Here is a 13,089-nt window from a genome sequence, read left to right as displayed (position 1 = left end):
ATTAATATAATCTAGTCACCTATAGCTCCACAAAAGACGAATCAATTAAACTGTGTATTCTTATGCATAGCAGGTGCGATTTCACATTCTTTGACTAAAGAATCAAAGAACAATCTCTTCTTTTATTAGAATAATAATCTTACAACATTTTTGTCTGGTCAACATACAACATTGATTTTCATTGTTAAATATTGAATTGCTATCTTATTAAAATTGAAACCTTTAGGAGCTACACGGACTGAAAATCACAAATATACAGGAAGGATTGGTGTTACCATATTTTGTTTCTTAGAAAGACAACTGAGGCTGTAAGTTTTCTGCAGTAATATTTTCAAATTCTTGACGTTGTCTCTGGAAATAAGGATGAAGACTATGAACTCCCCCCAAGTATACAGGTGTCTGCATTTCAATCAGTCGTGAAACCTACACAGAAACCACATTTCTTTAACACACAGTCTCTCTAAATTTTCAAGCTTAAAAGCCTAAGAAATGTTAAGAGCATGCTATTATGATGAACACTAATAAACAAGAAATAATATCATCCAAGTAGTTGGTAAATTATTTCCATTCTCGAAATTATTGCAAGTCATTATTCATCACAAGATGCTCATGGCCACAATAAGAAACAGGGAAGTGTTTCAGAGAAAAAGAACACCACTCACTGCTCGGCGGAAAGCAAACATTTCTTCTTGACCAGATAGCATGGATACTATACCAGTTGGGGCACCTCCTGAACTCACATTCCCTTCTGCTAAAACATCGCGGCGAAGCTTTGCACCTTCTGTCTCTGTTTCAAACTGGAAACTGGAAGCAAAAAAGTATGTATCTTCATTTAACCATATAATCCAGCAGATTACCAACCATGAGAAAACTAAAAGATGCAGATTGATTACCAACCATGAGAAAACTAAAAGATGCAGACTGCTAACACCATTCAGCAAAATATGTCAATTTTCAAAGCTATAGTGATAAAGGGCCGGGGATGGAGTGATGATCAAATAAGTAGGCTATTTTCCCACCAAATTATTTTGCCCTCTGTAGGAAACTACTTCGAATTGTCACCAACATGCACCAGGAAGTTTATGATGCAATGATACAATCTAAACCCTTGAGACCCGTACTGACACCAGTGATAGGTCCTCATATTGTTCTCTTTAGATTGAGCTAATAAGCAAAAAATTGCTCTGCAAGCAGCACAGATCTACTGGACGATATAGACAATATTCTTCAGAAGAGTATTATTTAAAAACACAGCAATCAGGTGCAATTCCTGATCTATAATGATGATCTTGAAGCATCGGCATCTCTTGCTATCATTAATTAACATCAACATTTAGACTAAAAAGAACAATTACCTCTCTAGATCAAAAAGTGCACCCTCTTCAGTTCCTTGAAACAAATCATCAATAGAGGAAGCTGCAGAACAAAATAGGCGGCAATGATGATTGTATAACTCATCAACAAGGGTAATAAACCTCCGTGCCTGAAAATTTTGAAGGGAAGTTGATCTTAGAATGGGTGCATACAGAAGCATATAAAATAGAAAATGTACATAAATATAGTATGTGTACAAATATCATACTAATTATGTATATGTGTACTTATTTGCCTGGTACATTGTGTGTTTGTTTTGTGTGTGTGTGTGTGTCTCCATGTTAAAGTTGTCTCTGAAAAAATTGGGACATAAGTTCACCCTCTCCCCACCCTGGACTTTTCTTTTTTTGGAGAATCAAAGTACCAATTTGCAAAAGCATGTGTTTAATGTGAAAGAAAGTACTCATCTACACATCCCCCAGTCTCATTCTCTCTTCAATTTCAATTTATGCCCACTTAACACCTGTTAAGATATATTTATAACCTAACTTGTATTATTGATAGAACTTCTTTTCAGTCATTCTTTCAAATTGAAATGAAGAAGGAGCAGAACATGAAACAGATGAAAAACAATGTAGAAAAGCAGTGATAGTACCTTATCACGGATACGCATACTCATCACTGGAATGCCAGATATGAAGACAGTATGATAATTTTCTGCTACTGCAATATAATCTGCTGCACCTACCTGAAGTCAATACACAAAGGACAAAGAGTTTTGTTAGCTTCAAGAAAAAGGCTCTAAACATTAGAAACATGGAAGTGCTTAATTATGATTTTCCTTATAGGTAACTCTAAATAATGTCATTCTGCAGCCAAGTAGTCTTAATTGAAATATTTTGCAATTCAGTACTTGACTCAATAGATTTGAGAAAGGAGAAAACCTCCATAAATTCTATTGCGCTTAAACTGTCATCAGATAATAATGAATGATAAAACATAACAGCACAGAAACTGCAAAGACTTACAGGCCGACCACATAGATACTCAAATGTGAATCGTGCTACTCCATTACAGCTTTCAGTAACCTCCAGTTTTCTGATTCAAGAAACAAGGGTCCTACAATTACGTAAGGTAATACTAACAAATGGATGTCTTTTGATTTTGAAAGAAGTACAGACCAAAAAATATATAAAAGTACCTTCCGAACATCACTGAAATAGTACTCGAGGTGATCTGTTCCCCTACTTGGCTTGTGACTTCTTGCCACTTTCTCTCAAATTTCTCCAGAGCAATGTTGTCTGAAGGCCAGAAGTAGTGATCCTATATGTTTAAGCAGGTAAAATTTGACCACCAGATTTCTTATATATGTAACTTAAATACCAGAAGAAAAAAAAAATACTTGAAAGGAAAAATAATCTAACTTTACTTTCAATTGTAAAGTAAGAAAGTAAAGTAAGATACAGAAATGCCCAATAGATTGACACATCATTGATGCATATCCATCAAACATTACTGGAAGACAGCCATGAGATACACCATTAATATATGAATCTATTGTTAAGGAATAAGGACTTAAGGCACTTATGCAAACTATTAGAACTTACACTTTGCATGGATTTGAAATAGAGAAAAGCAAAGCTATCACTAAAACGTATCATACTCACCTGGTCCTTAGATCTTTGATTTTGAGCTATAACACGGCGATAATCTATCTCACTTCCAATCAGAACATTCTCACAGTGTTCATTCAATTTGGCAACAAACTTTTGGAAGATCTCCTTCTGCATACCATCCTGCATGAGGAATTTTAGTGAACACCATTAATCTTAAGCAAAGTGGTTTCTCTATAAGATTCACTACGACAGAAACTCTCAAAAAATGATATGTTCTTATCAAAATAGAAGTAAACCAAGTTGCTAAATAATTTGGAGAAAATGATGTTATATTTATCACTCCACTGTCCTTACGCAAGAAGTTATATGAATAAAATTAAACAGGATATGTTGCAAAATGCCAATACATAATTAATAAATAAGGTCACAGGGGTTAAAAGACACAACATGCACACCTGATTTAAGTCCGTTGGTGCTCGGTTACTGGTGGCCACAAAAACAGTTCCAGTACTTAGCAATCTGCTAACAATTCCAGATAAGGCCACAATAGCAAATACATCAACAGTCTGTAATAAGAAAGAAATTTCAAGTCATAAAATGAGCTGCAAATTCTATAACCTTGTTTTCATTTATTTTTCCCCATTTATAACAGGTTTAGGAGTTTGTTAATGCTAAAATTAAGCTTTAGAAAACAAATAAATGCAATTGACCTCTAAGATGTCCAATGCCAACTTTGAATCAGAGAAAAAGATCTTCAACTGTAATAAAAGATAAAGAAGGCATGGAAAGGGGAAGAGTAGATAAGAAGAGATCTTGAATCAACTGTTAACAGAACACCTACTTGTTTCCTTTGTTATTCATCTTACATATCAACGGATCACCAGATCTCTTAAATCTATATAGCTCTAAGTTTATCATTATATCATATCATTCTGATACATGAAAGCCCCTCTGTACGTTCATCAAGTAACTTCTTCAAATTCTAGTCGTTATTTCTTGAATGAAAATCAATAAGGTTTTAAATTCATTAATCCCTGACTAAAGAGACAGTATGTCAAATTATAATGATGACCCATTCTCCTAATTAGAATGTATATACCCTATTATGGTCGGGTCTGGTGTGGAATGAACTTTTAACAGTATCAAAAAGGAAAAACTCATTTAGCACACATTTAACCGGACCTGTATCTCATCAAAACAAAGAATGCTGCCACCGTTTTGATCTGCCTGCCGATCTAGGAGAAGCTTATCTGCTACAGCTGGAAGGATGTTTTTCATCTGAACCTGTTGTTTGTAGTTCTCTTCTGCAGCCACCCACTCCTTGACCTTCGAATCGAAGGGTAGACTCATTATCCAATTAGCAATGCTGGACTGCAAAGACTTATCTGCCACTTGATTTTTCCAAATCTGATGCATTTGTTCATTAATTTTCAACATAGCCTGTAAATAGAAAATCAAGGGTTTAACTTTGCATTATCAATGGTCAACTTGGAGAGAAGATGATCCATATCTTCCACGTTTCAAAAACATAAAACAGGTACACATGAGTATGATCAGTTAATCCTATTCAAAACCGCACCTCATGAAAGTGATATCTCTTTCGATGCTTAACTATTCCTTCAGTGGCACTATAGAACATGTCCATAAGCATCGTCTTTCCTGATCAGAATAGCAAACTTTGAGTCATACCCACATACTCACTTTACATATAAAAGATACACACAACACAAAACCATACCACTTCCAACATTGCCATAAATATACAGTCCTTTCGGAGCTGCAGGAGCAATTGGACGACGTCCAACAATTGAATCCAACTTCCTTTCTCTATTTAAGTACGAAACCCATTTCCCAACTCCAGGTTCTACATTCTCAGGTCTTTTCCTGAGCCAAAGCAGAATCATAACTAACATTGATCCACATAGCAATACAGTACAAATTCTCTAAGCATTTTCGATAAGCTGGCTTACTTGGACATCCATCTCCGGAAAAGCTTATTCCCTTGGTTGTTCACTGACGTCCACATGTCATCCTTCTGCTTACTCTCAGCTTCCTCCATTAAAATCCTCCGCCGCTCATTCTCTCTCTTCTTCTCCCAATTCGCCAGGCTTGTCTGCAAAACTTGAACATAAAGATTCAAACTTTGCATTCTCAAACTCCACAATTGAGCTCAAAATTCAAAAACCTTACATGATATTCCTCCATATCTCTCTCATACTGCTCTAACCTCCCCAGCAAGTTCTCCAATTGCGAAGCCACCGCTTCTTGGTTCGGATCGTGTTGCAGCTTCCCTTGCTCAACTAACCTCTTGTACTGCGTTAATGGCCCTGAAACCACAAACCCCATCAGGATCCAAAAGTCACAGCTCTATTGAAAATTCGCAGAAAACCAAAAAAAAAAAAAAACCTGGAAGCTTTCTGGAGTTGGAAACTGTTCGATCACAGTAACAGCGAATTGCATTGAAGCTGGAATTGGATTTTGGGCCGCGAACGAGCCCAAATAGGATCGCTGAGATTGCCGAAGCTTTTCTCATTCTATTCTATCAAAATTTTCTGCAGTGACGTTTCAGAATACAAAAGCGTTACCAGAAATTAGGAAGGCAGACGGAGACGCGACGTGGCCGGTTTTCCGACCAGCCAAGTGGAAAAGCGAAAAGTTGGTGGGGAAAACGACGACGCATTCTTCGTCGTTTTCTGTTCCCATTCCCTGATATATAATCTGTGTGTTTTGATTAGTGATAGCCGTTGGAGGTTTTGAAATGCAATATTTCCAAACCCTGAAAAGAAGCAAGCTCATCATCATTAACACCAGAGAAGCAGAGCAGAGCTGCTTGGCTCTACTCCAACTGTGCGACGTCGTTCCGAAGCTGACGCAAATCCAAGCCCACATTGCCAAATTGGGCCTCCGAAACAACCCCTTAGTGCTCACCAAGTTCGCCTCCACCGCCTCCGACCTCAAGGCCATTGACTACGCCTCTTCCTTCCTGTTCTCGCCGGATTCTGATACCCATTTATACGATGCGTTTCTCTTCAACACCATCATCAGGGCTTACGCTCAGACCGGTCATGCAAAGCATAAAGCTTTGTGCTTTTACAAAGTTATGGTTAAAGGTCAAGTCTTGCCTAATAAATTCACCTACCCTTTTGTTCTCAAGGCCTGTGCCGGCGTCGGGGACTTGAATTTGGGGAAGTCGGTTCATGGGTCGGTGGTGAAATTCGGGTTTGGTGATGATGTCCATGTTCGGAACACCATGGTTCATATGTACTGTAGCTGCGGTGGAGGGATTGAAAGTGCACGGAAGGTGTTCGATGAAATGCCTAACTGGGACTCTGTTTCGTGGAGCGCGATGATTGGAGGGTATGTGAGGGTGGGGTGGTCTAGCGATGCGGTGGAGCTGTTTAGGGAGATGCAGATGGCGGGAGTGAGGCCGGACGAGATTACTATGGTTTCGGTTTTGTCTGCGTGTACCGATTTGGGTGCGCTTGAGCTTGGCAAGTGGGTGGAGTCCTATATTGAGAAAGAGGGGATTCAGAAAAGTGTGGAGCTTTGTAATGCGCTCATTGACATGTTTGCGAAATGTGGCAATGTTGATAAGGCTTTGAAGTTGTTTAGGGGCATGAGCGGGAGGACAATTGTTTCTTGGACTTCTGTGATTGATGGTTTGGCAATGCATGGCCGAGGAGAAGAGGCTGTTTCTTTGTTTGAAGAAATGATTGGAGTCGGGGTGGAACCGGATGATGTTGCATTTATAGGACTGCTTTCGGCTTGCAGTCATTCCGGGTTGGTTGATAAGGGGAAGAGGTACTTCAGTATTATGGTGGAAAAATTTGGACGTGTACCTAAGATAGAACACTATGGATGCATGGTGGATATGTTATGCCGAGCTGGACATGTCAAGGAGGCATTGGAGTTTATTCGGAGAATGCCTATTCAGCTAAATCCGATAATTTTGCGGACCCTAATCAGTGCTTGTCGTGCGCATGGTGAGCTCAAGCTTGGTGAGAGCATCACCAAAGAGTTAATCAGGGCTGAACCTATGCATGAGTCGAACTATGTCCTGCTTTCCAACATCTATGCAAAAATGAACCATTGGGAGAAGAAAACCAAGACTAGAGAGGCGATGGACAAGAAAGGGATGAAAAAGATCCCTGGGAGCACTATGATTGAGCTAGATAATGAAATTTATGAATTTGTGGCAGGAGATAAATCGCATAAACAGTCCAAAGAGATTTATGAAATGGTTGATGAAATGGGGAGGAAGATGAAGAGGGCTGGATATGTTCCCACTACATCAGAGGTTTTGCTAGACATTGATGAAGAAGATAAAGAAGATGCTTTAAATAGGCATAGTGAAAAGTTGGCCATTGCTTTCGCTCTCCTGAACACACCACCAGGAACTCCTATTCGCATGGTAAAGAACTTGCGGGTTTGTGATGATTGCCACTCTGCTACTAAGTTCATCTCTAAGATTTATAATCGAGAAATACTGGTGAGGGACCGAAACAGGTTTCACCATTTCAAGGATGGTCTGTGTTCATGTAGAGATTTCTGGTGACAAACTAATGACAATTTCATGAGTATCAGTTCATTTTTTGAATGACACTTGTCTGGTAACTACAATGATTGACAAACTCCCCATATGCAAATTAATGAAATTATTCTTGAATATGTTGATGAACTCTGTTTTCATAACAGGGAATGGACTCAACTTTTTAAAATTAACAGATATTGAAACTTCTACTAAACAAATTCAAGAAAGTCTACTCAACCCTGTTTTCATTCCAGGGGATGAACTCAACTCTTTACGTACAAATTGATAGCTGATATATGGCTTTTGTCAATTGTAGATTTTGAGGAGGCTCTGAAGGTTTTGTTTACACAGTTAAAGAGTAGACATTGTCCACATTGTCCGCAATGAACATGCACATGTTAGATTTTTCTTATCACAGGCAATAAAAGGAGAAGTACATGATAGATGATTAAGATAGAAATTCTCAAACCAGGATCATAGACTCGTTGGCCAGTTTTGTTTTGTTTTTGTGAAATAACTGGATGAACGGATAGAAGCATAAGAACCTACACACGACATTTTGCTATCAACATCAAGATGAATGGCATGTTTTCAACCTCATGCAACACCTTTGTTCAAACCTTCGAAAGAAACAATCTAACAATGGGAACTTCCTCGTTGATATGAATTCTAACGACCCCTTCCTGAGTTTATACCTCAGTTTTAATATGAGATGCAATAATTTTCCTATTATCCAAAGAAGAGTCGTTCAGAGAACCTAGGTATAAATCCATTGCCATCATCAGTAGCTAGCAATACCTCTCCTCAATTGTGTTTAAGAAAAGTTCTGTATTGTTTGGCGGTTGAAGCACGGGAGTGGAACTCACCTGGTGGCCGGTGGTCGCTTGAAATTCTGTGTTTTTGTCAAACAACCCTAAGTTTGGTGATTTTATGGGCTAATGGCATTTAGAGAAAATTAGGGAGGTGTACTTAGCAAATTAAGTATTTAAAAAAGTAAGTTAGAGATCTAATATTCAAGGAGGTTCAAATACTAATTTTAGAGGTATGAATACCGTTCTGAATCATGTGTTTATTATAAAAAGACGAGGTGATTCGTCAAGCCTTTGCAGAAGATGACGTGGAGGACGCGTTTACTCAGGAGTCAGGAGAAATAGCAAATTGTGAATGAGGATAATCCTGAGCCAAAAAAGCCTGGTTTAGTCCCTGGATGGGGTAACCAGACTCATCAGTAGAAAAAGAAAACTACAGCTTACCTTCTTGGATGCAGAAAGAACATGAGAGTGGTAAGAGGAATGGGAAGAAACCCGCAAACAAAGGAGGGATGCAAATCTTGGACATGCATGTTATCATCCAATTAGTAAGATTATGATTACAAAATTTATTTTTGTCATTGATTGAGTTGTTCATTACTTGATTGTATGTAGTTGAACTATATGACAGATCGACATAGAAACATTTTGCACATGCATTGTCATAACTTTTCACGTCCCCATCAAATTCATGAATACGTGCATGCTCTGGCCCCGTGGTCCTTAATTCAACCCTGTAATCACTGATGTAAGTGTCGTATTACAGCTAAACTACTGCAGATTGGTTGTCCTGGTAAACATTTAAAAACTACTCGTGTTTTGCATTTATGTGTCACCTATAGCATGAAAATACAGGCATGATAGCAACTGACTAACAAGAGTAAGATTTCATTACCAAAAAAAAAAAAACAAGAGTAAGATTTAACTGTTATTGGGATTTTCAATTTTTAATTTTGGAGATATCAAGCGGAAATACTATATGTTGGCTGATATTCAGTTCTTACTCTATCTTTTTTAAATGCTAAGTGGTGGCACGCAAATAATAAAAATTACACCACTGTGTGTGGGAGTTGTGGGTGGTTAGGCTTACTTTATTTTAATACTTTTGTTCCTAACCACTAAATTTTGAGGGTTGAAAGGTAAAAAAATCAGTTACGGAGGACAACATCTCCTCTTAAATATAACTAGCCTTCATACATGTCATTTTTTATTTGACATTATTACCCCTCATATTAAACAAATTTTCTATGTTTTTTTAATATTTATGAAGTATTTATGTCAAAATTTTCAATTATGGTTGACAAAACTTTCTTCTTCCAAACATAGTATAGATAAAAATACAAGTGTTTTCAGTCATCTTTTATGTTTTGAATTAAAGCAAGACCTTCGGATGATGAATTCCAATGGGAAAAGATCTAGAATCATGAAAGGAATTATCTGATAACTTTTTTTGGGGAGAAATATTATCTTATAACTTAATAATAACCATTTACACAATTTTTGAGTAAGAATTGCCCACTTACTCCACTAAGAGTTTTTTACTCTCATTTACCCAGTTTAATATCTATTGACAGTATTGCCCTCATTTTAATTAATAAATTATACTCATCTCTCTCTCTCTCTCTCCCTCCCTCCCTCGCTCCCTCCCTCTCTCCCTCCCTCCCTCTCCCTCCATGTCTGCAGATCGAAAATTTCCGATCGTCCAAAGAACGTGAGGGAGAACAACAAGTTCGGGTTGGAAATTCGGGTTCGGTTTGTCTGAATCGGGGGAGAGCCAAGGCAGGTTGGCGGCAAGCGTTTTTTCGATGCTTGCTGCTTTTCTTGCTCGATCTGGTTCCGTTCGGCCACATCGACGATGACGACGCTGAGATTCGGAGCCATGGCTTCAATTTTGAAATCAAGCAGCCGCACATCAATGTCCAGTTCGACGAATGCGAAGGAGATGAAGTCGGGAAGTGTAGAGAGGATCTCGTCTTGGAATAATATGATGATGATAACGTGCACGCTTCCCGCCGTGGGCCGAAACCCGACGACCAGAGGTAGGTTGTCGTGCCAGGTTCCGGATTTGCAACCGGAAAGAGGAGCTGGTTGCCTAGATCAATTTTTTTTCTTTTCATTATTCGTTTTGATGAACTTTTTAATGAGTTGGCATCAGATCGACTAATATATTGTTGTATACTTGCTATATGCTTGGTTTGGTAATTATTTGACTTGCCCAGCAAACTTTTCAAAATGACTTGGCAATAATAACATTATTGAGAGGCAATAATGTTTCTACTGGGGGCAATAATCATATTACTGGGGGGGCAATAATTATATTATTAGGGGCCAGTATTGTTTCTACTGGGGGGCGATAATCATATTATTAGGGGTTATTGGGGGTCAATAATAATATTATTGGGGCACAATACTATTCTCCCGTGACATATGAGATCTCATACGAGCTTTTTGAGAACTTCCTGAGACCGGATTCCGGCGACCGGTGATCGGAGTCCGGTAAGGTCTCCGTTGACTTCTCTCTCTATGAAAGACAAAGGAGAGGGCAAAATTGTCTTAAAAGTAAATAAAAAGTAATAAATAAATCTTAATTGGGTATTAGGAAAAAATATATATAAAGTATTGTGTAAATGAGTAATCTCTTAGAGTGTTTGGGTAAGTGGAGTTAATTAACCCCAAAATTATGTAAATAGTCATTATCCCATCTGTCTCTGACCAATTCCTAAAATGTCATCCAACCTGGCAAAAACGCTAAGCTAAAAGTCAATTAAGTCCAGCTATCATAATAAAGACTGTGGAGCCTGCGACGACGACGAAGACTTTGGTGACCGCGACGGCAAAGACGTTGGTTATTACTTATTATATCTGTGGTCCTCGATTGAAGTTGTGCTATGTGGCTCGGTTATTTCATGTCATGGTCATATAAGCGCAAATGTAATGCAGCTAAGCATTTGTAGTCTTACTAGTATATTCATACGATTATTATGGGAAATGATCGAGAAGCATGAAAAAGACAGGCATTTGCATGAGCAATCAGCCCACCCATAGGGGTCGTCAACGGGCCGGGCCGGGCCCGGGCCGGCCCATTCATAGCGGGCTCGGGCCGGGCCGGGCAGGGCCTTGCCATATTTTTAAATAATTGCGGGCCGGGCCGGGCCGGGCTTTATTAAAAATCAAAGGATCCAAGCCCGTCCATATAAAGCGGGCCTTGCGGGCTTTTTTGGGCCGGGCCTTGCGGGTTTTATTTATAAATAAATATTTAAAGACACAAGTTTTTTTTTTTTAATCAAGCTTTGGAAATTCAATGGATAATGATCAAATACAACCAAAGATAATAGATCTATATAACTATATTGTACCAAAAAAATCTATATTTATATATAGATACTAATTTATTGATAAATAAATTTTTAAAGACACTAATTTTTTATAAACCTATATTTATATATCATACACTCCAAAGAGTAACCCCTATCAATTCAAAGAAAATGGAAAAACCGACCGTTGGATGAGTTTATTACAATAAATTATGAGTATGGTAAAAAATTTAGCCAATTTCACCATATTTTAGAATCCGATCGGATTGGTCAACCGTAGTCACTTATATGTTTTATTGTTTGACCGATGGCGTGGCAACCGCGAAACGTGCTTATTTTTTCACATCACGTTTGTATATATTCCATCGATGGATGTGCGTGGACATAAGATAAAAAAAAATTAATTTTAATTACAAACACATTGGTGTATACCAATTTTATTCCTTTAGTTGTATGACTTATACATTGCATTTAAATTGTTTAGGTTCATTCTAAAGCAACCATGAAGTAGAAAATGAATTCGGAGAAATCAACCGCTCGATGGAGAGATTGTAATGTTTTATGGTGATTGTAGAAAATCTAGCCAATTTCGTTATTGTTTCGAATTCGATCAACTAGGTCAAACGTAGTTACTCTTATAAACCTATATTTATATATCATACACTCCAAAGAGCAACCCCTATCAATTCAAAGAAAATGAAAAAACCGACCGTTGGATGAGTTTATTACAATAAATTATGAGTGTGGTAAAAAATTTAGCCAATTTCACCATATTTTCGAATCCGATCGGATTGGTCAACCGTAGTCACTTATATGTTTTATTGGTTGACCGATGGTGTGGCAACCGCGAAACGTGCTTATTTTTCACATCACGTTTGTATATATTCCATCGATGGATGTGCGTGGACATAAGATAAAAAAAATTAATTTTAATTACAAACACATTGGTGTATACCAATTTTATTCCTTTAGTTGTATGACTTATACATTGCATTTAAATTGTTTAGGTTCATTCTAAAGCAATCCATGAAGTAGAAAATGAATTCGGAGAAACCAACCGCTCGATGGAGAGATTGTAATGTTTTATGGTGATTGTAGAAAATCTAGCCAATTTCGTTATTGTTTCGAATTCGATCAACTAGGTCAAACGTAGTTACTCTTATAAACCTATATTTATATATCATACACTCCAAAGAGCAACCCCTATCAATTCAAAGAAAATGAAAAAACCGACCGTTGGATGAGTTTATTACAATAAATTATGAGTGTGGTAAAAATTTAGCCAATTTCACCATATTTTCGAATCCGATCGGATTGGTCAACCGTAGTCACTTATATGTTTTATTGGTTGACCGATGGCGTGGCAACCGCGAAACGTGCTTATTTTTTCACATCACGTTTGTATATATTCCATCGATGGATGTGCGTGGACATAAGATAAAAAAAAAAAAAATTTAATTACAAACACATTGGTGTATACCAATTTTATTCCTTTAGTTGTATGA

General features: G+C 37.8%; 2 protein-coding genes across 2 annotated transcripts; one reads left to right on the top strand and one right to left on the bottom strand.

The window, feature by feature from the left end:
• Positions 1-102: 102 nt before the first annotated feature.
• Positions 103-5,623, bottom strand: LOC112173779 (AFG1-like ATPase). Its single transcript, XM_024311459.2, has 14 exons — positions 5,337-5,623; positions 5,121-5,257; positions 4,901-5,043; positions 4,669-4,814; positions 4,510-4,589; positions 4,113-4,370; positions 3,386-3,496; positions 2,982-3,110; positions 2,516-2,637; positions 2,343-2,412; positions 1,970-2,062; positions 1,356-1,483; positions 663-804; positions 103-423 (listed from the first exon to the last, which is right to left on the bottom strand). Exons 1-14 carry the CDS (start codon positions 5,461-5,463, stop codon positions 289-291), a joined length of 1,821 nt encoding a protein of 606 aa, XP_024167227.1. The 5' UTR covers positions 5,464-5,623; the 3' UTR covers positions 103-288.
• Positions 5,624-5,656: 33 nt separating this feature from the next.
• Positions 5,657-7,589, top strand: LOC112173780 (pentatricopeptide repeat-containing protein At4g21065). The gene has a single exon (XM_024311460.2). The coding sequence runs from the start codon at positions 5,689-5,691 to the stop codon at positions 7,483-7,485; it is 1,797 nt and encodes a 598-aa protein (XP_024167228.1). The 5' UTR covers positions 5,657-5,688; the 3' UTR covers positions 7,486-7,589.
• Positions 7,590-13,089: the final 5,500 nt, after the last annotated feature.

The sequence above is a fragment of the Rosa chinensis genome, chromosome 6, assembly GCF_002994745.2.
Source record: "Rosa chinensis cultivar Old Blush chromosome 6, RchiOBHm-V2, whole genome shotgun sequence".
NCBI lineage: Eukaryota > Viridiplantae > Streptophyta > Magnoliopsida > Rosales > Rosaceae > Rosa > Rosa chinensis.
This window is presented reverse-complemented; position numbering and strand designations above follow the sequence as displayed.